Here is a 26368-nt window from a genome sequence, read left to right on the forward strand (position 1 = left end):
AGGTAAGTATGCTCGTCACACAGTCATGTTTTGCCATATCAAGTTTGGTATTGATACTATCATCTAAACGGCCAGGAGAGCTAAAAGTCGTAAGCGGATAGATAGATAGATAGATAGATAGATAGATAGATAGATAGATAGATAGATAGATAGATACGCTCAAATTCGCCGAAGTTTCCTAAGAAATGCTTCGCATTTAGAAGTCTAGGGACCTTGGCCCCGACCGCAAATTTAATGCACTGAAGCTACACACTGCACTTCGCGGGCCTCGCAGGCCGCGCTCACCGTATGCTATTTCGTATTTTATGCGGATGGGTCGCGATCATGAACAGCAGACCGAGTTACGACGCATGCGCAATAGCAGCGACCGCACCGCAAGGGCTTGCGGTGCTATTCTAAACCTCCCTTTTAGTCACCGCATGGTGACATAGCCTTTACTTCTGCGCGCGTATGTGCGTAGCCTGTGCGATAAAGGCTGTAGCTGAACCGTGTGCTCTCTGGCGTTGCGGCGTGAGCACTGCTCCTCGGTAAGAGCAATATTGATACGCGGGCTCGATATTTGCCGTGGGCGTCTGTCAATCAAACTGATGGCTCGGATAGAAACTCGTTAATTCTGAAGGAACCGAGTTCAACTCATGAGTGTGATGATGCCTATGTAACTGTCTAGCGCTTTTAGATGCGGAAGCATCTTATACTCGCGCCTTGTAGTGCGCCGTCCGCGCCGTTCGCGCCGTCCGCACCGCTTCTCGAACATTCGACAGCTGACGCGCGCGCATGCGCCGTCGCGCCGTCGCCCACTCTTCTACCATCTGTGCATCCCTTCCTCCTCTACACACCGCGCGTGCTTCACTCCTCCACCATCTGTGCACCCTTCCTCCTCTACACACCGCGTTTGACATCTACAATTCTCCTGATTCTCCAGTGGACACGCATGTGGCGTCGCGCTTCGAAACATTCAACAGCTGACAGTGCATGCGGAGTCGAGCTGTATATATACTCAAGGTCGGCGCTCGCTCGCTCAGTTGCCGCTCGTCGGTTGGTTTGTACGGCGCGTCGACGTCCAAGGTCGCGGTGAAATGAATTCTAACGAATCCACAAACACAATGATCGACGTCCCTTCGACCAGCGCCGCCCTTTCGCATACGTGTGTACGTGTTCACTCATTTAACACCCCCTCCTACAACCACGTTAACCAATTTAGCCATCGACCCAAGTAAGTCGCAATTTAACACCCCATTTCACAACCACGTTAACCAATTTAGCCATCAACCCAAGTAAGTCGCACTTTAACACCCCGTTAACCAATTATATGCTCCGCATCCTCCTCAGTGTTCCCCCGAGGGAAGCTGCGGGCAATTTTTTTATCCCCCTTCTGTCTGTGCACGCGCTTCTCCTGAAATGCCGACTGCATGCCATAGCACTCATGTGCGACGCGGACCGCGTGTCGCTGGCACGCCAGTGCGCGTTCGTTACTGTGCATTTGGAAGTGTTTCCGCGCACTTTTGGGACAAAGACAGCGTTCTCTTCAATATGCACCACTTGAGAGAGCTCAGCTGATGGGCGTCTTTTGCACGGCCCGTCCCCAGTCATAGGGTACACTTATGCACTCAGTGGAATGACAAAAAAAAAAATGGTCTCATATCTGCGTGTAATCTGCAAATGTCGTCGAAATACGATAGTCTTGCGTGTAGAGAGACTGAACAAAACGTTTATTTGATGTTCTGCGCAATAAAATTCGTGAATGGTATTCCGGAGGCGCTGCGTTAGAGTGCCTCGAGCGTGCAGCGGAGGCGAACGAGCGCATGAAGTCACGTCACACGTGAGACATGAGTGCCATCTGACAGTTCTTTTTGAAAAAAAGCACGTGACCCTGAGACGGGCATGCGCGCCCGCCTCAGAGGTGATAAGCTGTAGAACGCAAGGCGACGGGTGGGTGCCAGCAGCGTATCGTCTTAGCAAAGCGTTGGAAACACCCCCCGTTCCATGCAAGCGTTGCATGGTCGGCGCAGCGTAATAAGCGCTACGGTCGTCAAAATTTCTTATATATGCCTTTTCTAAAAAACGACGAACATGCAGAATTAATATGTGTTGTTATGGTGCATCAGATATGCACAATATTTGCTTTTTAATTGACAATTGCACAGGTATGAACGCTGACTCGAGCAACATAAGTGGGCGCTGCGGATGGGGTCAGCCGTTCGGGGTATCGGCTGGTGCTGTTTAGAGTGCCCGGTTCCCAGTAACGGTGGACAAACAGACAGACAGATTATCTGTGAAAGGTCTCCAAGAAAGGCTATCGTCTTTGATAAAGGGTGATGCCTCGGGTTTGAAAACACCACCCAACTTAGAAGACAATCCTTGACGTGATGACTGGTTACATCATAGCCAATGAAACGCGGCGCGCTGAGAGGTGTGTTTACTTTCCTTAGCGAACTTCGGTGACATTGAGCCTTACTATCTATCTACCTATCTATCTATCTATCTATCTATCTATCTATCTATCTATCTATCTATCTATCTATCTATCTATCTATCTATCTATCTATCTATCTATCGACATAGCCACCTACGACCTTTAGATTTCCTGGCCGTTTAGATTATGGTATCAATATCAAACTCGGTATGGCATAGAATGACGGTATGCACAATATATTTGACTAGTCATGACATGAAAATCACAACATGCGTGTCATGTAACAACATGACTACATGCCACGCTCATGATGCGTTTGCAGCCGTTCCGCTAGCTTCACTTATACCAAATTTGGTATTACGGGACGTCAATGAATGACGAAGTTATGATACTGGTGTAAACATGATAAATAGCGTGTCATCTAACAATATGACTACATGCCTCACTCATAATGCGCTCACGGCTGTTTCACTACCTTCACATATGTCAATTATGGTATTATGTGATGTCAATGGTTAACGAAGGTATGTGACTGCTGCAAACATGATATCCATGAGGTGCGTGTCATGTGAGAACGTGACTACATGTCAAAGTCAAGGCGCCAATACATTTTGACATGACGTACTGCGCGTGCTCACCAGCATTCATTTCATCGGGTCAGGCCGATGTTCCAACGCGAGGCACCAGTACTGTGATGTACTTGCAGGTGGGTGCCAAGCTGCGTTGCTTTGACGCATGCGTGTTTCAACGCGTCCGGCGTCCCTCCGTTATGAAAAAGGAGACGCAGCTTTGTCTGGGCAACGCATCAGCACGAAATGCAGCGTGTCCCATTTCGCGCCGGTGGCTGTCAGGTCGCACCGACGCACGCTGGTCGCGCTGGTCGCGCGTGGCTTCAGACTAGAGTGTGCTTACACTTTGCTAACGTAGCCTTGTTCCCAGCGTGCGCGCACGTCAACACTACATTGAAGTATATTGGGCCCTTCATGATGTGCTCGCGGCCATTTTGCTAGCTCCACATATACCAAATTTGCTGTTACGTGACGTAAAGGAACGACGAAGGGAAACGACACATCGAAACATGATAATCATGAAAGTTACCTACGGCATCGTTTACCTCCACCTTGTAAGGTTGTGCTGATTTTAAAGTGACTTGTCAGCCTTTCTCATTCGTGCTTTGTATATCATCAATTTCCACGGTACATGGAATCTGCCATTTTTTTTTGCACTATTGGCCTGTTCATAAGGTGGTGTTGCCAGGACTCTGGAAGATCCAGAGTTTCACGAACTCGGCCTATACTGTGCCTATCATGCATAGCACCCCTGCTACGGCTAGCAAAACTTACACAAACCACTGCATATCTGATGGAGGCGGAAATGTTATAGGCCCATGTGCTCAGATTTGTGTGCACGTTAAAGAACCCCAGGTGGTTGAAATTTCCGGAGCTCTCCTCTACGGCGAATCTCATAATCATATGGCAGCTTATGACATCCAGAGACAGTGACTGGCGTCCATTCTTGCGCGTATCAATACCAGTCCAATGTCTGTGGACACTATTCTTTCAAGTACCCCAGAGAGGACATTGCAACAGGAGGTGACAAAACCGCTGTTGAAATTCCTACGCGACACGGACTTGAAAAAGCGGCTGTAACAGCAATATCAGACACCACGAAAGACAAGACTGGACTATGACTGATTGTGCGCGCGTGTGCTGCCTAATGTGCTGTGTCTATCTCTCTTTCCTCTCTCCATCTTTCATCTCCTCCATCCCCCTCGTATGCCCAGGGTAGCAAAGCGGCTGCCTATAGGCTGGCTAACCTCCCTGCCGTTCTTTTCATCCTATTCTCTTTCCTTCCTTTGGACTTCAAAATCCACACATCAATCAATCAGCAATCACTACGCAAACTACGTATAAATTCAATAGCGAGCAACGAAGAAATATTAAGAGACAAAAATAAAGGAAAACTAGAAAGATAATATAGGAAGAAAGGGAACTCAAAGAGAAAAAAGAGAAATTAGTGGCAAAGAAATGAAAACCGAAACGAGAAGGAAAGAAAGGGAAAAGCAATCGCAACCAATGAAGGCTACCCGGCTTCACACTTCCTTAACGTTTAGCGCTGCTAGGTTGATGCAGCCTCAATTTTTTTCGTAGCTTGAATACACCTTTCCTGTGAGAGCCCTGGGTAAGCAGGTCTTTGGTGACGAAAAAAGGACGCTTTGCTTACCATTCCACGGGTGCCCGGAGCGACTGCGTTGAGAGGATTTGGCGGGGAAGCAGCCTTGTATGGAGAAACGTTACCTCCCGCTCGGCCCAAAATTATGTTGCTCTCGTCGGTAGTATTGCTCGTGCTTACCCCGACTACGTCCGCATCCCTGCGTATATAAACAAGAATAAGAGAACATAAGGAAGCAAAAGACACAGTATGAAGTGCTAGACCTTGTGAACGTACACGCTGAAGTACAGTGACACTTAATGAGTCGCTCAGCATCCGTCTTTAAGCTGGTGTCTGCTACAGGCGAAATCACTAATGTTTCCGCCCTGTCTGGCAGTGCCGTCGTGTAGACCAGTGTTCCCAGTGTACACTTCACCAGTCGCCGCTCAAGGTGCCTCTCTGGTCGCCTCTCCGTTGATTCGAAAAATGCTCACTACATGGCGCACCTTCAACCAAGGCGCTTGAATTCGAGCTGGCACGGTAAATGGTAGTGTTTTTTGAGCGCCCCCGATCGACTGCGCAGATAAGTGGATTCGCATGTTTTGAGATTGCTTTTATAGTTATTAGGGCAGCAGTTTAAACCTTTGTAGCACTTTTTACATTGTACGGCTCTTTTGTTTGTGTTTTTTTTCTTGCCACCTTGTGGGGGAGGTGCACGTTCACCGAACACAAAAATTTTTGTAGTAGAGCTTAGGCTTTCTTTCTTTCGTTGGGCAGGATTCGCTGTACACCGCGTTTCGTATTTATAGAGTAGCAAAGTTCATGAGGGAAATTGGTGTCAAAAAGACATCGCTAAAAAAATGTAAAATGTTCAGGGGTCAGGGTGGGCTTGAAAATGGACGCAAGTGTAGACGCAAATGGTGAGGAGGCTCCCGCCAAGTGTAGGCAATGTGAGGTCAAGGAAAAAAAATGGAGCAAATGATGTTTGCCCTGAGCGAACTGCCGATGAGAATCACCGAGCTGGAGACTGCGTTGGCGACATAGCAAGAAAAAACAACGACTTAGGGAGCAATGGTCAGGTCTGCCGAGGAGGCACTAGCAAAGATGAACAAAGGAGCGGCCAGCAAAAAGAACGGTAGGGCACTGGCAACCAGAACGGCGGAGAAGAAAAAAGCAAGCAAGCTCGAAAAAACGGGTTCAGCCGGTTCAATTGTCGCAAGACCAAGCTTCAGCAGCGAAATAGTGATGGGTTGGGGGGGTACAAAGCAGCTGGCATCACAGGTGCAAGTAACTCCGAGGTGCCGGACGATCCAGCTGAAAAGTCACAGCACGTAATAATTGCCGGGGTCTTTCATTTAAATCTATGCGCAGAAGCAATCAAAGAGAGGTTAAGAGGTGACAAGATAGTACCAGTAGTGACGTTACCAGGACGCAAGCTGGAACAGTCATGAGGCAAGTGAGCAAAAAACTCAAAACTACAGCTGATGGACAAAACCTCATGGTAATTGCAGGGGCTTTAAACGATGTCCTAAATGAAGATACGACAGGATTGGTGACAACACTGTCGAAAGTGGTCGATGACATGCGCACCATTCTCCTCAGGTACAGGTAGTGAGATGCACCATACCGGAGGTACCCGTGCCTGACAGCAACCTGCAAATAGCAGTTGTCAATGCAAACCAAGCGATTTGGCGTATGAGTCGAGAGAAAGACTTTGAGGTGGTGGAAATAAACAGAGAGGGGCATAGGTAAAGTGGTTTTCAATCAGACAGAATTTAATTCGATGGGAGGCTAGGTTGTGAGGTGGGTTGGCAACTTTTAGGACGCGCAGTACTTTTTTGTGAAGAACGCGGGCCCTTCAGGGTTAGGGATAGCTACTAACGAGGAAAACAACCTGGGTGACTCTTCGACAGGCGGCATAGGCAGATACAAGTCCAAAGTGGCCCCAATATCTAAGACACGTAGAGTCCGGGCAAAAATCGACGTAGCCACGAGGGCCGAGCCAATTCACATGTAAGGTATATTAACATGCAGGGTGGCACGAATAGACTGAAGTGGGAAGGGATAGAACAACAGCTAAGAGAGGAGATGCCGATGGTATAATGTTTTGTAGAAACACATCTTAGGGACGCGGAACGACCACCTAAGAATCCGGACTATGCATGGGAAGTTTGTAATAGAACAGGAGGCAGCAGAAAGGGGTTGGTATTGGGACATTAATTCATAAACGTACAGACTGGTAAAGGGTCGAGCAGGAGTTTAAGGAATATTTATGGCTAAAAGGAAAAGTGGCAGAGCAAATGACGTTCCTGGGGTTTGTATACTTGTGGACAGGGACAAAAGCCAGAGAGGAAAACCAACAAATATTGTAGTGCCTAGAAAATGACATTGACGAACTAGAAGAAGAGTGCGAGGTAATTGTATCAGGAGATATGAATGCGCGCATTGAAAATCTCGATGTATATACTAGCCCAACAGGCAGAATGCTAATGGATATGTGTGAAAGGCATGATTTAATCATTTGCAACAGCACTGAGCAATGCGAAGGGCACATAACATGCGAGGTGGGAAGGTTGCAGACGATCATATATTACGCAATATTTTCACTTAGGATGTACGATTGGCTAAGGCTGATGAAAATAGATGAATATGAGTCCAGAAGCTTAGGTAGTGACGACAAACTTATCAAGCTGACTTTTTGAAGAGAAATGAAATTGGAATGGTGGCATTACGAGCAACCACATGGTAACATTTATTCAGAAAGGCAAATATAAATGGAAGCTAAAGAGATTGAGAAAATAATCACAGATGATACTAAAACAGAGTGGACGTACACAAATCTTACTCGATTGTTTGAGGTATAGCTTGCTAAGGTACGAGTCAAATCAACCGACAAAAGCAGACACAAAGCTAAGAGCTGGTGGAATGAGGAAGTTAAGAGAACCATAGGAAGACGTCAGGAAACCTCCAGGGAACACAGCTATGCTAAACAGAGAGTGAAGCAGAATATGATGTCAAAAGAAAAATGGAATAAATTTTTGAGCTGCAGAAGGGAAGCGTCCAGCTTGCTCAGGGACAAGATTTAGAAGAAAGGGAGCACAATGATTGGCGGAAGTGAAAAAAAGAATAGAAAGGCAGCTGCAATGTTTTGGAACCATCTCAATTTTCTGAATAAGAAGACAAGCATAAAACAGGGTTTATAACTACAGTTCATGGGGTCAGACTAGAAGAGATGAGGTAATGGTATATATAAAAACAATGATGACAGAAAATTTTAAACACTGCGGAAACGGCGCATGCACCGTACCAAATGAGAATGGACCGATTAGCTCAGTGGCTCCACCGGGACAACAAGAGTGAGAAACGGCAGAGAAAAGGGTTCCTAATAGCTCATGAACAGGCCCTGATGGCATCCTATAGAGATATAACTATAGAGATACAACGCGGCCTTCGACATGGATATCCCTTGTCGTTTTTGTTATTTATGTTATATCTCAGGGGACTAGAAGCCGAATTAGAGGAGAGTTGACTCGGATTCAGCCTCTGTTATGCAAAGCAAGGAAAAGAAATGGAACAGTCATTACCAGCATGGATGTATGCAGATGATGTAGTATTAATAGCAGACAACAAGGAAGACCTGCTGGGATTGATATACTTCTGTGGTGATGAGGGAGATGGGTTAAATTCGAAGTTCAGCAGAGAAAAATCGGCAATCATAATATTTAGTGATAACACCGGCAGTGAGCATAAGATATAGGAAGTCACGCTAGAGATAGTGGATAAATACAAATATTTGGGCGTATGGGTAAATAACGGGGCTAAGTATCACAAAGAGCACGAAAGATACGTAATGACTAAGGGCACTAGGAATGCAGCTGTAACAAAAAATAGGGCTCCGTAGAACTACAATAGGTATGACGCTGTGATAAGAATTCGGAAAGGTGTCAAGGTCCCGGATTTGACGTTCGGCAATGCGGTATTATGCATGAAATCAAAGTTCAAGCAAGATTGGAAATTAAACAACATGGCGCAAGAAGACTTCCTTTGGGAGCACAGGAGATTGCCCCAAATCAGGGGGTACAGGGTGACATGGGATGGACATCGTTGGAGTGTAGGGAAGCTAATAGCAAGTTAGAATTTGAAGAGCGATTGAGAAAAATAGGAGACAAGCGTTGGGCTAAGAAAGTTTACTACTTTTACAAGATGAATGTTGATACTGAATGGAGGTAGCGAACTCGAAAACTGTCAAGCAAGTATTTTAACAGCAGAATACCAAGCAAAAAGAAAACATCGGTTAAGAAGAAGGTGAAGGAGACAGAGAGGGACAGGTGAAAGATGGGAATGTTTACGAAATAATCACCTTCCGAACTTTTAAGCAGGAAATTCTAAGAGAAAGATCTACGATAATTCTCGGGGTAGTTCTCTGCTCTTCGAGGCAGAACGGGAGTATTGCAGACCAAGACGTACCAAGCTAAACACGAAAGCAAAGACACGGTATGTAGTGCGTGTGGAGAGGAGGAAGAAATGGCTGAAGATTTCATAACGTTCTGTAAAAAGCTCCGCCCTATAGTCGAAGATAGTGGCGCCAAATTTTTCAAAGCATTGGGTTTGAGGAACAGTGTAGGCAAATTGCCTTTACACAGGCACAAATAGCCAGAGGAGACTAACTGATTAGTGGCTGCAATCGAGGTGCGAGTGGAAGTCAATCGTTAAATACATAGTGATAGTACTTACTTTATGGTTGGATGGCGTGAGCCACAGCCCGATCTAAAGGGCACAGCCGATGACATCCACCCATTCTTCCAACCGCTCGTTTTTGATGGCCCGCGTGCTCACGTAGTCGTGACTACGTCCACTTCGTTCTTGTCCCTTCGTAGGCGCAGCAGCACGTGAGAAGTTTTTACGATGAGTGTTACGTATAAGTACCGGTATCCTTCGAAGCACCCTTACCTGCCTGCTCTTAATCCCGCTGAAAAACGCCTGATAGCTCGACGTCTGCCATTTATTAGCCTTAAGCATTTGACTCACGACCGCGGCCAGTGTGGCATAAAGGGCGGGTGGTTAACGTGCTGATTGACGTGGCCATAACTGTACAGTGCTGGCCACCGAAAGTGCCCGACAACGCTGCCTTCGACATACGCATGATCCGCCGGCTCGTTGACAAGCCTTCCTGCAGAAATGGTCTCGCCAAGAAACGCCCCGTGCTCATACAAGCACTTTCATCTAACATCATTCACTTACGAATATGGCGTTGACCTTTTTGCACTTTCGCTCTGTAAATTATGTTTTGTTTTGCAGCGTCTGAATATTAGAAGGCCTACAATGGTTGGTCATTTAATGTTTTAGTTCATGCGTACATAAAAAAATGAAAATGCGTATCACCTATGAAGTCATTGTCTTTGTACCTGAACTGCTGCTTCATCGTACCTTCAACACACCATCTCAACTATCTGCACATCATATATATATATATATATATATATATATATATATATATATATTAGAGCCGCTGTTACATATGCCATTCAATATGATGCCTTGTTTGTAGCAATGCAACGCAATATGGCTGAATACACAGAAATCCGCATTTTTTGAACAGCCCAGACCACTTGTCCATCACGCCAAGATAGGGCACATGCAATACGCTGCGAAAGTTGTGATTATTTGCGCGCGTATTTTGAATATTGAATATTTAGAAAAACAAATGGCTGGTGTCCCCGTCATAGGAATCGGTAAAACACCAAAGTAAAATATGTCATTATGGAGGTGGCTTAAGTTTTAACGTACATTGATATAAAAAATCTTGCACAATGCCTGTAGGTGTTCGACAGCTAAAGCACCTGGATGCATCCAAGTTGACGTTTATTCATTCATTCAGACCGACTGAAGACCATAATTAAAGATTAAGCAAACCGTTGCGGGTTTGTGGTCAATATGCTTGTGGTAGCTCTAGTAGTTACCGTTGAGAGCGGAACCAGACAAAGCGATGTAACCGGCAGACAGCGTGGCTGACTGAATGCTGAACTTGGGCTAAGACTACGCACTCACGGCTTGTTAGAGTATTGGACAGCACTGCACGACCACAGGGATACGGAGCGCGCGTCGTCTCTTCCATTTAGCTGGCCCTCATTATTCGCAGAGCGAGTGTGAAAGAGGAACGCGCGAAACCGGCAGGCGTCACAGTGCTACTCTAGAGGCGAAGCTTGTATGGGTGTAGGTTGTTCCCTCCTCTGTAATAGTATGTTGTAGTGGCCACTTCTTGTTAGCTTTAGGAAGTGCTCACTAGATGACGTTGCGTCTATATATGACCTTCGAAATAATATCACTAGATGGCGTTACTGGTTTTCGTATAGTTGACGTTCAAAAATGCGAGATGAACTGTTATAATAAGAAATGGACAGCACATTGACAGAGACAATGAGGATGACTGATACGGAGTGTCCATCAGTCCATCCAGTGCGTGATCTAGTACGTGCAGGAGCGGATGGATGTATAGATGGATGGGTAGACAAACAGACATGTGGACAGACAGACGGATGAACAGACGCTTCGCTCTACTTGCCGTTCACCCCGTCGATATTCTGTGAATTTTTTTTTATGAATGGATGCTATGTGAGGCGGCGATGCTTGTGGTAACGTCACCACATGGGGGTTTATAAAGGTGTTAATAAAAGGGCATTTCTGCAATTGGAACGGAGCTGAATGAGGCGGACGCTTAGAAATAACGAGTGCATTGGTGGATGCCACGGTCACGATGTGTTGCTGCGTTTTACTAATAATGATGTTTGAGGAATTTGACAGATGTAAAAAGCGTATTTTGAAAAGCGTATAAATTATGTGACCGTGTCGCAATGGCTAACGTGCCTGGCATTTGTTGTTGTTGAATGAGAGGTCATGAGTTCAACTCTCATTGACGGAACTTCTTTGCTTTCTGATTATGCGTATTTTTTCGACGTCATTTCCGTGACAGAAATTTATCACTCAAGTCTTGGTGAACCCTGCTTGAAAACATTTGCATGTAAAAAAAATCTACGGTTTCTGTGTTCGAGCCACTGTTACTCGAAAAGACACAAGAGGAATTCATATACACTGTGTAATTTATTTATTATTTGATGCTGCTTGGCAAACGCACTCTCTGTATCGATGTAACAAAAATTTTAACCATACAAAGGCTGAAGCAAGATGACATACCTCAGGACATCAACCACCATCGACTCGGGTACGCCTGCCTTGCTGCCAGGCCAGATTGCTGCCGTATGAATGTACACCCAGTCGGGTTCCAGGATGGGCTCACTGGCAGCCCGGAAGGCCTGCGCGCCGAAAGTGGTGGAAACCAACAAGCTTAAGTCTTTTCGAAAGTGGTGACTTTATACATCACCTATGATATTTTCGCTCTGCTATCTTGTCTTTGAAGGGATGGTTTTTACACATATACATGTTACCACGCCCGCTTCTTTTTATGTTTTAATAGTTCACCCACAAACTCTGTTTGCAACGCATGGCACAGGCAGAACCATAGAGTTCCCGAAGTTTCACAACTGTATGAGATTATTCTGCCAAGACGGCGCGCAGGATGTGAAGTCAATTTTTTGAAAGCTGTCAGAGGTGCTAGAGATTACACTAGAACCTTCGACGTGGCATCTATAATTGCTAACGCACCTTACAAAATATCAGGTTATTGATGGTGACGACTCGTTCACTGCTATCAGTGTACGAGATGCATTACTGTAGTTTGAGTTTTCTGGGCACAGGTTTGCCTAAACATAGTGTCTTGAACACGCAGAGTGCTACCTTTTCAACGTCACAACCACCTGGAAATACATTTACAGTGTTTGCACTAACTAGGACTACGATAAAAAACATCATGCTCTAGGAAAGTCCTGCTTCCTAAGTGAATAAGCGCTATTTATTAGTATTTTTAATAACGAACTTCTCATTCTCGCACAAATTGGTAAAATATTGAACCAATGTTGTACTTAGTCACAAATATCTATACATTGAAACAATAATTTTTGCTGAAATCTCTGTGATTGTTTTGTCGGCGAAAAAAGTATGCGAAACACAAAATACAGGGCGTCGCTACTCAATGGCTTCCATCTGCGAGCGTGAAGCCTTGTACAACGCAGTGACGAATGAACGCAGCCATGTATCAGCTGAAGAACGCTTGGAAGCGCTCAAGTTGTAGCGCACGAGCGCGCGTTTATTTTACAGTTCGCGTGTTTCTTGACTTTTTGTTTATTAATTGAAACAAGAAGCCTTCTGCAAAACATTTCTGCTTGATTCTGCAGCTATTTAAATTGAGGTACCGATAAAATAATTATTTTAGCGATTTGAGAAATGGAAAGGAAGTTGGCAAAATAGAATTCATTGATAAGTTAGAGCTTAGTCGTAGAGAAATACAGGGTCATACCTGGAGTACGTTTTTTAATTATTGTTTTTTAATTCGCTGGGTGACCTCATAACACTCGAATTGCCACAATTCCTTTATTTATAGAACAATCACTAGAGTAAATAAAGTTTTCTGAGGTTCTCACCCAGTAGGTTGCTGATTAACGACTAAAAATAGCCAAATAGGACGCACAATACTTCCATATAATCATACTACGCACCTCCATACACTTGCGGTGTAGTGCTTTACACACCTTTATTAGGCCTGTAAGGCCTCACCAAAACTAGTCACAGCTGAGGCACAGAAAAGACTCAAGAGATGTCCCCACAAACGATGAAGATTAAGAACACTATGGGATGATGGTTATGTAGAGAAGATGAAGAAGCGTCTTATAAATGTTCACATTATCAAGAACAAAGAGTATATTTTTAGTGCATTATTGTTATGATGAAGCAACTGCTCCCACCGACGCCGTTGGCTTTCATGTTCCGACATGTGATTCAAGATCAGAATGCCGCGGCTATGTCGGTGGCCTTTTATGACCACGTTGTCACCATGCCTCTTACTTACTCTGAGGTAGCAAAGGGGCAGCAGCTACACAAGCCCTCGCCGCTTGATGGGCTGCCGCATGCCGCACTCCAACTCAGTCGTCCGCTGTATGGGCTCCTCCCATTGCTATCACAGCTCCGACTTAGCAGTACACCGAGTGGGTGGCGCCCCTTGCTGCAACTGCCTGGCGAACGCGCAATAACCAGCTGATCTGTTTTGCATGCGTCAGCCTTTCATATTGCCAGATGCTGCCAGAGTCAGGGGCCAAGCTACACAGACGCCGGAGCACAGCAATTAAAGGGACCGACCCTATATCGTTTTAGGATGCTATGTCAAGCACATTTTCACGTGACTGTCCGGCCACTTACTCTCGCAGCTCACCCTCACCCCAACGTCGCTCTTTGTCACGCATGCGTCGACGGCCAGCCCCAAAAAATGAGGAAAACTAGCTGCCGCAAGAGAGGACGATAGTTATAGCGCGAGAAAAACACGACGACACAGAGACAAGAAAGACACGAAGGGCATGAACGGCTCGTGTCCTTCGTAACTTTCTTGTCTCTGTGTCGTCGTGTTGTTCTCGCGCTATGACTATCATCATGTCATACCAACTAGCCCAAGCTGCCACACTTACAAGTTGCAAGAGAGGAGGCAAGAACTGCGCTATCGAAACGCTCAAGTCATCGAACAATGTGATCAAATATTGTCGAAAGTTTGCAAACGGCGCACATGCATACGCTGTTGTAGATACAAGTGCTGCTATGTCCGTGAGGTGCAGAACACAAGGTGCGAATTCGTATGCGATATGCCGTGCGGCTTTTCGGGCCAGTAGCCGCATTCGACAGTTGTCCAACAGGTTCCAACAGCACGCGGTGACGATTCACACGCCGCGCGATCAGCCAACGTGCAGAATGTATCCGTTACATGGCCGCGCGGCGCAGCCAACAGCCAACGGCAGAGCGGGAGTGCGAGAAGGGACTCCACTAGTTGGCTTCTGTCGCTGCTTCGTACCTCGCCAGTGCGATAGCCTCGATAGCCTTGGCACTTGTGGGCAGCCCTTGCTGGTGGCATGGAAAACATTGGAAACATTAGAAACCTTGCAGGGCTTGTGACGTGAAATAACTCATGATTGAATAAAGTTATGCTTGAAGTGTGCCGTTTCTGCAAGGCATTATATGTTTCCGAACGGCCAAAGAGATCTCGAGCCTTGTCGAAAGACCACCGGTATCAGTGGCACCAGCCGTCTCGGTGAACCAGGCCACTTCGTTCCCACTTTTGTTGACTAAATCGGTACCATTGAGGAAACCAGTTGCGCGTGTAAAAGCTCCATAGAAGTGTTCAAGTTTTTTAGATGCTTAGATGCTGACGAAAAAGAGGCGCTCGATAATGAGCTCACGTTGAAAAGCGAACGGCACTACAAAGAACTTCCGCCCAACTGAGCCTACCCTCGGAGTCATGAATGAACGCGGCCTGTGGTGATGTTTGTCGCTTGCGAAGACGTAGCTTTGTCGGCGATTTTATTAGAGAACGAAGCATGACTGTGTGAGTTTGTTTTGGGCCCAATAAAGAGAATACGGTGTATTCCAAACGTGAAAGCTGAGGTGCCGCATGTGAGCGGAGATGGAGCACTGACGGCTAATTCACCCCGTGTATCGTTAATCGTCGTACGCCCGTGCGGCGTCGAGTGCTGCATCGGACGCTGAATCGCATTATGTGTCCCGTGCTTTATAGACAGTAAACGTTGCCGCAAGCTTTGAACACTTACCACATCATTTGATATATAAGGTGCTTACGTGCAGCGAATAGAGAATCTGGTCATCCTATAGTCGCCTGCACATCCAAACTGACCGTCGTGGAGGATCACAACTATTATGAGTCTATAGTCCTTTCCATCTGTTCTCATGACATCATACTTGGCTGGTGTTCCCTATCCCGTAATCACGCCGTTATAGATTGTGCCTGATCCAAACTTGTGCTCCTCAAGTTGATTGTGTCGCCCTACTCTCCAAGGCAAACTGACCCGAAAAAGGAGTAACGGGGCTCAAGAAGCGCACGCGTTGAACGAATAGACCGTTGAGGAGTAACCACAAAGGGATGCGTGCCGCGTGCAAACCATGTCTCTAAAGAGAGGAACCACCCGGGAGATGCAGGCCGTGTGCAAAGCGTTGTCAAAAACACTAGCGGTGCTCTTCTCTTCTGCTTTAGTCTTCCCCCGTATTTTGCTGGTGACAGCTGGCGTTGCGTCCCACTCGGAGAGCTTGACGATCTAGGAGAACGCCTCCTCAAAAAATTATGCCTGGAATCTCAGCCCCGAACGCACTGCCCTACCACCTAATTTTACCCTCCTCCTTCGGTACGAAGGCGAGCGTCTCCGACGGCGGCCCTGTGCAAACTCAGCAATGCTCCCACAGTTGCCTCCGAGTAGCCGTGATGCCACATGACAAAGCGGTACAGTTAAGTCACGTGACTGAACGGTACGGCAGTGAGCGGACTCGCGCGGCGGCCGGTCGCAACACAAGGCCGGAGGCACGGACTCCGAGATTGCGTGCTGGCAGGAGGCTCCCAATTCAAAAAAGATCGACGTTCCAGGCAGTTTTTTTAGGAGGCGTTGTCTAGGAATCACGCCGCGGTGCTTTGAGTATACGCTTGGATGAGCGTGCGCTGCCGCTTTTACGTTTCACCAGACCCATGAAGTCTGTAGTAGGTCTCGACACGTTGCCACACCGATTGTATATCTCTAGCTTAGTGAACATGGTCACGACCAACTCACGACACCCCCGGTTGGGAATAAAGGCCAATGTGGCGGCCGAGAAGACAGCTTGCCTATCGAATACGCCATTTCAGTCTAGGTGCAAAAATCAGCGCTGGATTCTTTAACAAGTAAGTGTTCATTCTTTATTCTGCCGTACTTGTCGGGTGTTTGATACATATCGCGCTTGCTGGCAACGGGCTCGGTTGTGTTGTATATCCCACACAAGAAATGCACAACCAAGGAGGGCTTAGGCGTCTGCAGCTCGGCTGTGCATTTTGATTGCCTGCGAATTGGCTACCAATGCCATCGGCCACCCGGACACTCGCTCATCGTGTGCCCGACTGTGTTCGCCGCCGTGATGAGCTCCGGGCTTACGATACTGGGGTGGGGGTGATGAGATACCTCGTCGTTGTGTTGGCAGTAGTATAAAAGACGTTGCGGTTGCTAGTAACGAGCTTGGTTGTATTACGTCGTGTGCTGTAAGTGCACTGGGACGAGCTGGCGGGGCTTTCGCGAGCGTCGAAACTCGTTGAGAATGGGTCGCCATTACAGTTGGCTTCCACATCAATTGGTCGCAAGCAGCTCGGCGCCGACCGCTGGCGACAGTCCCAGCGTTGGACTCGCGTTTGCTCACTACACTTGCTCGAGTTCATGGAAAAGGGCCGTATTACCGTCGTTTTTTTTTTTGGGGGGGGGGGGGGGGGAGCTCGCTCTAAACCAGCTCGGCGATGTGCGTGGCGGCGGCCCAGCGTACGCTCACTCTCCTGTTTGAGGTTCGCTGGCGGCCCTCGCTCCACGTGCAACGCCGTGTTCAGTCTCGCCTTCGCTTGCTCGAGCTGAACGATGTCGCTCGATTACAACTCGCTGACTTTTTAAGGGCACTGTGGTTCGCGGCGCCTCACAGGTACGGCTGGGGCCACCGAAATTTAGCTGTTGTGCTACATGGCTCAAAGTGTGTTTTGGACGATACATGACACCACGGTGAAATTAATGGCATTTCATATTTTACACGTGTGTTTTCATTTTACTTTGCACGTATTTGTTATATCCATGCATATTTTTCCTCTGTCACGTGTGACAGCAATTTTTACAATCTTATTGAGCAGCCGCGGGCACACACGGTGCAGAAAGCTGTGGCTGGGTGCGGTGACGTCTGCAGCAACCGTCACCTCTCGGTTTCGCCGGAGCAGCTTCAGAAGGACTCTACGAGAATAGTTGTACGAGATGTGAAGGTAAAGTTATTTGCGAGTCATATTTTACATGTATGTATTATTATCAACTAGCATGTTCTTGTCATATTCTTCTGTATTGTGTGACTAACAGTTTTTCCAATCTATTGTGCAGCCTTGGGCACTCAATATGCTGGCTATGTGAGCTGGGGTCTGCAATGCCTGTCATCTATCGCTTCCGTCGAAGGAGCTTCATAAGGACTGTATGAAATATGATAATGAGACTGATCTAGTACATTTCACCGTGACTTCCCTAATGAATGGAGAAACTTCATGTGTGTTTAAAAAATGAAAGATTTAATTGTCTCACTTTTGTCTTTCGCTGTTGCACTGAATGCGAAAGCAGTGATACGCAGATGGCGAAATAACTTTTTGCGTGTTTTTTTCCGCGCCATTTGTTGCTCACTTCGCAGAAAAACGGGCGGAAGAAGTATGAGGCCTGGCGGAGAATAAATAGGAAAGCAATATTTTAACTGGGGATAAAAATCTTGGCTGATTGGATGACTAGATTATTTAGTGGACCACCAGTTCGTCCAGCAAGGTGCAACTGTGAGAACTAACGGTTGGTGTAAATGTGGGGACTAACGGCTGTCCCATAAAGTGTAAAAACTCAAGCAGACTTTGTACCTGTTTACGGAAGGTTTGTGTATATTTTATGTAGCACTCGGTGATTTCTACCCACATTCCACTCTGATTTCTTGTCCAGCCAACTTGAATAAACTTGTCTGTATATTTTTGAGATTGTGAGGACTAAATGTCAGTTCAGTGAGGTGACTTGTGGGACTAACGGTTACCCACTTAAGTGTAAATATGAGGATTAGGTGTTAGTATCTTCAGTTAGTCTAAGAGGACTAACTGTTAGACCAAGTGCCGTTAGTTCCTTAAAGAACAATTAGTTGTGGCAGCCCCATTAGTCCCCAAAAGGACGAGCTGCACACCCTTTTAAAACCATTTTGCCTTAGAGTGTACACGGCCATACGAATAAAGCAGAACACAAGTTAGTTGTCGACACGTTCTTCTGTGGCAGTGTCTTCTTTGACACTGCCACTCCACTGAAAACGGTCGTTTTGCTCCCTGTACTTTCCGACGGCATGAGTGAAGTCGTTGTCTGAACCCACCAAGCTTCTTTCTAAGTCGCAAACCACTTCTCCCTTAATCGACATTTTCAATTTCAAATAGAGCCAGTGCGCTATGCCTCACCAATTTTTCTATGTATTTTATCAGACTGGTGTGAATTTGGATGCGATTTACCGTACGGCTGTTCGCGCCGACAGCCGCATCTGACAGTAGTGGAACAGGTCCCAACAGCAAGTGACGACGATTGGCACACAACGCGGACCTCAAAAAGCTCTCGATAAGGAACAAATTTTTACGGTGAAGCAAAAATCATTCCGAGGTCACTTTGCAGCCGTCAGCATGCTTAACCACTCGGTTGGAACGGCTTCAAAAGTATTCGATTCGTCAGCCGCAGATGAACAGTCACCATCTGAACTGAGCTGTGCCACTTCTGCGAATCTTTCGATGTTGCTCAACCTGCACATGGCAAAACTTCTACCACTGCTCGTCAAATCAACACAGGCTCCTATGTGCTAGCATGACAACGACCCCACCGGGTTTCCGCAGCAGAACAACAAGTCATTACTGAACTGGATGACCATAAGGTGTAACGTGACATCACTCCACCTTCACAAAGCCTATAGGCCTCGCCTGTAAGTAAAAAAAAACCTGTAACACCCAGCGTATGACACTCTGCTGGAGACGCCTTCTTGCGTGGATGTGAAAACATCGGCACCACGTTCGAAAATGTTTTTGGACAGCCAGTCGACGCATAAAACCACAGGGACTACATCGATACCAAGTATCTAACTGTGGGTGAGCTTTTTGACTCTTTTTCGAGACCCTTCTGGTTGCCCATCTGCTCAGCTGAGCGCGCTAGGCTGAGGCTATGGCGGAGCGGCCGCCGGCCCTTCTCGGAAAGGTGTTTCAGCGCTCTACGCACGGAATGTCTATGCAAGTCTCTGTTGATGGGGAGGATATCACGCCCCATGATCTTCAAGATTCTGGATGGTCTGTGGCTACCACTAAACGTAAACTTCGTGGGACGCATACCCCCAGGACCGAGACGCAAGCAAGCGTCTCCATGCACAGCGACGCGTGGTCGCCTCAGTGCTCCCTAGCTGAGGCAAAGAAGCGTCTTATCGCTGCTTCTAGACTTCGTCACCTTCCAAGAGGTCACCATCGAGTCATTGTGAGACCTAGAAATGGCCTGGACATGAGAACTGTGAGTCAAATTAGGTTCGCGAAGGCACTCGCACTGGCTGCAGCGCTCAGTGAGGAAGAAGTCACGGAAGACGTGGTATGTTGGAATATGATGCAGAACATTGCAGTTATAGGTCCTCCAGTGGAAAGGAACACCTGAGCGTATTCCAAGATCACCGCCATTACTCTCGGCACCGCCAGTTTTGATGTTAGTGCCTACCGAGCTGCCCCCGATGACACATGCAAAGGTATCATCAGGGGTGTTGACGCGGACATTTTATTCGCTTATTGTACACCCAAAGAACCCTACTGCACTACAAGTGAAAAGAATCAAGAATTCCACCACGGTGATCATCCTCTTTGACGGATTAAATGTCCCAAATTACGTCATATGTGGAAATGGTTTCGTTCGCTGCACCCTGTATTGTCGACAGACGGATGTCTGCTATGCCTGTGGAAAGCTAGGTCATCGAGCCGATGTTTGTCCCCATCCAGCGGAGGCGCTCTGTGGAGAGTGTGGTATGTCATCTCCTTCGGGGGATCATGTCTGCACCCCATAATGCAAGTTGTGTAGGGGTCCACATCTCACGGCAGACATGACGTGTAAGCATCGTTTTCAAGTGCCCTACATAGTCCGTCGACGAAGACGAGAGCAACGGATGCAATATACGATGGAATTAGCGGAACAAGACGCCGACTACATGAACTTCACAGATGGTGGAGGAGAATTCCCATCGCTACCAGACGCTGCAGGCGGCCGCGCTACGACTGAGCACCCGAGCAGCAGCTGGCGCCCGCGTGAAGTCAGCCAACAGCTACAACCTCCGCGAGGGCGATCCCGTTCCAGAGGCAGAGAAAGGGGCCGTTCGAGATTCAGAGGACATTCTTGATCTAAGGGCCATTCTAACTCACGGGTGCCTACCATCCGCAATGGTGTGCAGCAAAAAAATCAGCCCCAGACTTGGGCATCCAAGATCAAGTGCTCCCAACCACAGGTAAAGGGGTGTACCAATCCAGAGCAACATTCAGATATATACGCGCAGATGCAAAGGGAAAATGCTAATCTCAGGGCCATTATCGAGCAAATCAGAGATGAAATAGCCGACTTAAGGAAATCACAGCAGGTTTCGTCTCCGTCTCCTTCAAACACCGTTCTCTGTACAGAGGCCACATCGGATGCGAGTCATGATGAGGTACCCATGGACGTCCAGCCAGAGGAAAAAACAACAAAAAAGAGAGTGCTAGAACAACCGGCCAATAACGAGGACAGAGATTTCAAAACAAAGGTCAAGAATACCTGGAATGATATCAAAATTGCTCTCAGGGCGGTTGTCGAGTCGCTTGCGGTATTGGACAGCAGAAACAAAAAAATCGAGGCTGACCAAGTTAAAGCTTTACAATCTGCCGAGGCTACTCTGGCCCAAGTTATACCCAAGGTCAGGATTGTGCTGAAGGTGGCAACCCGTAGCGTTTCTCAGGAGAGAGCTTTTGAAGGTCCCAACAATGGCTGGACACCTTAACAATTTCGTAATTTGGCAGTGTAACTGCTAGGGCTTCCAATCAAAGAAGGCAGCTCTCCAGCCGTATATTCAATCCCAGCCAATTCGACCACATGTTATTATGCTACAGGAGACGCTTACGGAAACAGTGAGCCTGTCAGGCTACACCCATCACATCACGAAACCTCCAGATGGCCGCGGTATCTGCACGTTTGTGTTCAAGAAGTACACTTACACTGAGCACAATTCGCACATGGCAAACAGCAAGATTGAACACTCTCTTTCAGAAATTATACCTGGCAGCAACCTTAAAAATAGCATTTTCATACTCCACATATATAGCTCTCCAAAAGGCAGGCACCATAGCTTCACCTCATTGTTATCATAAGCCGTTACAATCGCTAAGAAAGTGGACGCACCTATAGTTATAGCGGGAGATTTCAACGCACCCCATCAGCTTGGGGCTACCCTCGCACCGCTGCCAAGGGAGCCGAGCTCTGGCAAGCGGTATCGGATCTGAGTCTTACTTTGGTCACTGACCCCACGTTTCCTACCCACACTGGAAATTCTTGCTCTAGGGATACTACCCCAGACCTCACCTTTGTCGCAACAATGGGGGACGTGTCATGGTCAAACTTGGGAGAAAACTTGGGGAGCGACCATTGTATTCTGAGTAGGACATTACAAATTAAAGCAAAGCCCTCTAAAGCTTTCAAATTCACAGATTGCGACCTCTTCCGTAAGATCAGAACGGAGAGCGCAGAGGAGAATAATGACTCACTGAATTTCAACAAGTGGCTGTCTCAGCTGGTCGAAGACGTCAAGTCGGCCACCAAAACGACAGATACTGATCTTCCAGTCAATAAAATGGATAGCTCACCTTCTTGAGGCTAAAAGCGCCCTCCTAGCCAGGTTGAAAGCTATCGTACAAATCGAAGACTGCGAAAACGCCTCGCAAGTCTTAACCAGAAAATAACGACTTACTGTCAGACGCTGGAAAAATAGCATTGGGACGAGATTAGCAACAACTTGGATGGTCAGATGAGAGTTAGGGAAAAATGGAACCTCCTCAAACACCTGCTGCAGGAGACCAAATCTAAATCCAACCAGACGCGCTTGGTAGACTGAATACTGCACTCAGAAAGGGAGGTTAAATCGGACACGGAAATAACGAAGTGTCTCGCACAGAGATACCTCCCTTTCGACACAACCCAGCCTACCTCTGGCTACGCGCAATACGTGGGATCACCAGCCTTCGACTTGGACAAGCCCTTCCAGGAAGCAGAGGTCCGGACCATCTTAAACATTCTTAATTGGAAATCGAGCCCGGGTCCAGATGGCATTACAAACAAGACACTACGAAATTAAAACGATGACTCTGTCACCTACCTCACCAAAGAAATCAATCGTACTTGATAGACAGGGACTTTTCCTGAGCACTGGAAAAGGGTGTCGGTTATTCTCATATCTAAACCTGGCCGGAATCCCAGTTTTAGCAACTTACGACCCATTTCACTGACGTCCTGTATAAGCAAGGTTGCCGAGCATGTCATCAACCATCGAACATCAAAGCACATAGAGAAGACTGAACTGTTCCCGTACAACATGGTAGGTTTTAGACCACACCTATCTACTCAGGACGTCATGAAAATGCTGAAGCATCACATCATAGATCAGGAGACAAAAGACGTTAGAGCTATTTTTGGTCTGGATCTTGAAATGGCCTTTGACAATGTCCCACACTCCCACATACTTGCCTCCATCTCTTCTCTCAACTTAGGAGCCAACTTTCACAAGTTCAACAGCTCGTTCCTTGGGAATAGAAAAGCCACTATACAGATTGGGGATCTCAAGTCTGAGCCCTACGATCTCGGTTCCTTCGGCACCCCGCAGCGCTCAGTCGTCTCCCCACTGCTGTTTAACATTGCAATGTGCGGCCTTGCTGCCAAGCTCTCAAACCAAGAAGGCACCAAGTTCGCCATCTACGCGGACGACATCACCATATGGAGTGTCGGTTTCTCGGAGGGCTCCGTGGAGAGCTCTCTTCGAGAGGCCGTAGACTGTGTTGAGGTCTACATAAATAAAATGGGCCTCAAGCTCTCGCCAGAAAACTCCGAACTTCTCTTATATCGACCCACGAGACGGGGACCCAAACTCAAAAACTGGCAACCACTGGCCGACATCGTCATTAGGCTGTACATGGCGGCATCGGGGAAGCGTATTCAAAGGGTGGACTTTATACGCATTCTGGGCATGATTATCGAGGCTAATGGACAGAACGGCCACACGATCGACCGTCTGACTTCTAAGGCGGAAGGGGTCATCCGACTAATCTCACGCATTTCCAACAGTCGGGGTGGCCTTCGAGAGCACAACCTCTTCAGACTGTTCCATACATTCTTGATGAGCCACATAAGCTATGTCGCATCTATGCACAGGTGGCAACTTCATGAAAGAAATAAATTGAACATCCTCTTAAGGAAAAGCATCAAGAAAGTTATTGGCATTCCCATGCGCACTAGCACTGAGAACCTTATTAAACTTGGAGTCTACAACACGCTTGAAGAAGTTATCGAGGCTGAACAAACAGTACAGGTAGCCAGGCTTTCAATCACACCAGCGGGAAGAAAGATTCTGGTTAAACCTGGACTCAACCCCCTGACGCTCGAAGTGCAAAATACGCCACTTGATGATTATATACGCTCTCGCATCAAACTTTGCCCCCTTCAACGAAATATGCATCAACAGTACAACGCGGGCAGGCGTGTCGCTCGAGCCTCCTCTCTTATAGCTCAAGCTCACAAACACTCGCCTGTTTCATGCTTTGTTGATGCCACCCAGTATGGCGTTTCCGCGCGCTTTGCAGTAGTATCCGCAGATCATACTAAGGGTTAGATTTTATCCTCGGCGTCGGTTCGAACCACTTCTTCTTACAAAGCAGAGCAGATGGCCATTGCACTAGCACTCCTTGATCCGCAAAGAACTGATATTTATACGGACTCTAAATCCGCTGCTAGGGCCTTCGCCTCTGGTTCCGTGTGCAAGGAAGTTTTGAGAACTCTCGCTGACAGGGAACTCACCCACCACACTCATATTTGGTTCCCTGCTCACCTTGGCTCAAGGGTCGGAGGCCTTCCCAATGTCAACGAGCTAGCCCACTCCAAGGCGCGAGGCTTCACTTACCGCGCCGGGACTTGTGCTTCTCAGATAGAAGAGTCAGCCCCCAGCCTTCATTTAAGGGACATTTTGACTACCTTCAATGAGATCACGAAGCATTATCAATTAGGCCGTAGGTCCTTTCGATTGCCATACGAAAAGTTGTCTAGGCCACAGACAATCTCTCTTCGCATGCTTTAAACGGGAACATACCCTAGCCTCGTAACCTATAGTCATTACTCCGATATTTCAGAACTTTGTCCGGACTGCCAGAATCGCAGTGATTTTGACCACGTGTTCTGGAGGTGCCCTTCTTTACAAAAAAATGGAGAATTTTCTGAGAACTTTCATTCGATGCTCACGTGTCCGGTTCTCATACAACAACTCAAGGCTTTCCAGAAGGCCCACGATGCAGCGGTGAGGTTGGGCCTCCCCATCCCAACGTGGGAGCGGCCCGCGATCCTACCCCTATAAAATGGGGGTGGAATCCTTCAGGACCTCAATAAAAGTTTTACATTCATCATCCATCGAGCCCAGCGTATCATATGCTACGTCGTCTTTGGCAATTAGTGGCTGTGCTTGTTTCACCCACCAACACCTCAGCCGAAGCAGTGCAGACCGATAGTCATGAACACATAGACGTTTTCGTTTTTGACTAGCACTGAAATTCACCGAGAGGGGGCCACACGTCTACAGCGAATATAGCAGCACCCAACTCAAGAGACATTGCGATTCCACCAAGAACATTTTATGGCCGTTCTGCAAAAAACAAAAGTAAATATTTCGATCTTTATCTGATTTGTGCTCTGGAACCTTTGCTGGTGCGGTTAAGTTAGTTTTGTGTGGTGCAGTCATACCTAAAACTGTTCTGACGGGAACATACTTTCTGCGTAGCATATATATTACAGCGGGCATTTATCGTAAACTTCACCGTCCGTATTATGTATGATACGAATTACGATTACCAACAAATATATCTTATATAACTTCTTTTTTTGCTCCAGGGTCAAGGATATCATAGCCTGAATGCCTTCAGTTCACGACAACGACTTCGGTGTCCTGACTGACAACGATGAATACATTCGAAACAATGCGCCCAGACTTGCTACAGATAATACTGACATCTCTGATCAGTCCTCACAAAAGGATGAATACGATGTGAGTAGCTCGCAATGTGGCAATGGATCCATGGACAAAGTCACTGGAGGAAGCGCTTGATGAATTGCTGCCTCCCAATTTTTACAGACACATCCACGCAGCCAGCCGAAGTACGTTCTTTCTAGTCTTACTTCAGACAGTTCGTAACCACATCAATGATGAGCGAAGTGGCTTGCGACACCAACCTGTAGAGTACTCAGACGACTGCAAAATCCCTGAATATCATGGAGAGCGAGCTTGACCAATTCGTAGGTCTCTACTTATTTATGGGACTCGTTCAGATGCCCAGTGTTCACAGCTATTGGGAACTTGAAACGTGGTTTGATCCCATTGCAGTCATAATGCCACGAAACATATTTGAGAAAATTATGCGCAGCTACTCACCATATCGTAAGAAGTGGCTCGAAGGCTTTCTCGAAGGATCTGCTCTACTATATGTGCGTCGTTTCACCCCCCCCCCTTCAATATGCTCACGCTGGTGTCTTCAAGACCTACGAACGCCTACATAAAAAGGTATTACTGACATGGAATGTTTAATTTGATCTACCAGTTCAATCGCGGCTGCCGCGAGTGTCAGCGGCGGGAAAACCCACCTCAATCTGCAACAGGTTCATTGCAGTCACTTCCATACGCACACCATTCATTTAACCAAGTTAGAATTGACCTCTACGGACCACAGCTATTCACAACGGCAGACAACCCATGGACGATTGTCACTGTGGATCATCTTACGCAGTACGCCGAAACTGCTGCTCTGGCCACAGCGACAGCAATAGGCGCAGAATCCTTAAACCTCAGTAGTTTTGTGCCTCGTCA

The 26368-nt window shown here is 47.0% G+C and overlaps 1 protein-coding gene across 1 annotated transcript in view; it reads right to left on the reverse strand.

Annotated features, from left to right (window-relative positions):
- Positions 1–26368, reverse strand: part of LOC142765774 (uncharacterized) — a 76718-nt gene that overhangs the window by 13614 nt on the left and 36736 nt on the right. Inside the window, exons 13-14 of the mRNA XM_075867421.1 lie at positions 11756–11874; positions 4637–4784 (exon numbers count right to left, since the gene is read on the reverse strand). Coding sequence (XP_075723536.1) covers positions 4637–4784; positions 11756–11874 — 267 coding nt within the window. The remainder of the gene's footprint in view (positions 1–4636; positions 4785–11755; positions 11875–26368) is intronic.

The sequence above is a fragment of the Rhipicephalus microplus genome, chromosome 1 (genome assembly GCF_043290135.1).
Source record: "Rhipicephalus microplus isolate Deutch F79 chromosome 1, USDA_Rmic, whole genome shotgun sequence".
Taxonomy (NCBI): Eukaryota; Metazoa; Arthropoda; class Arachnida; order Ixodida; family Ixodidae; genus Rhipicephalus; species Rhipicephalus microplus.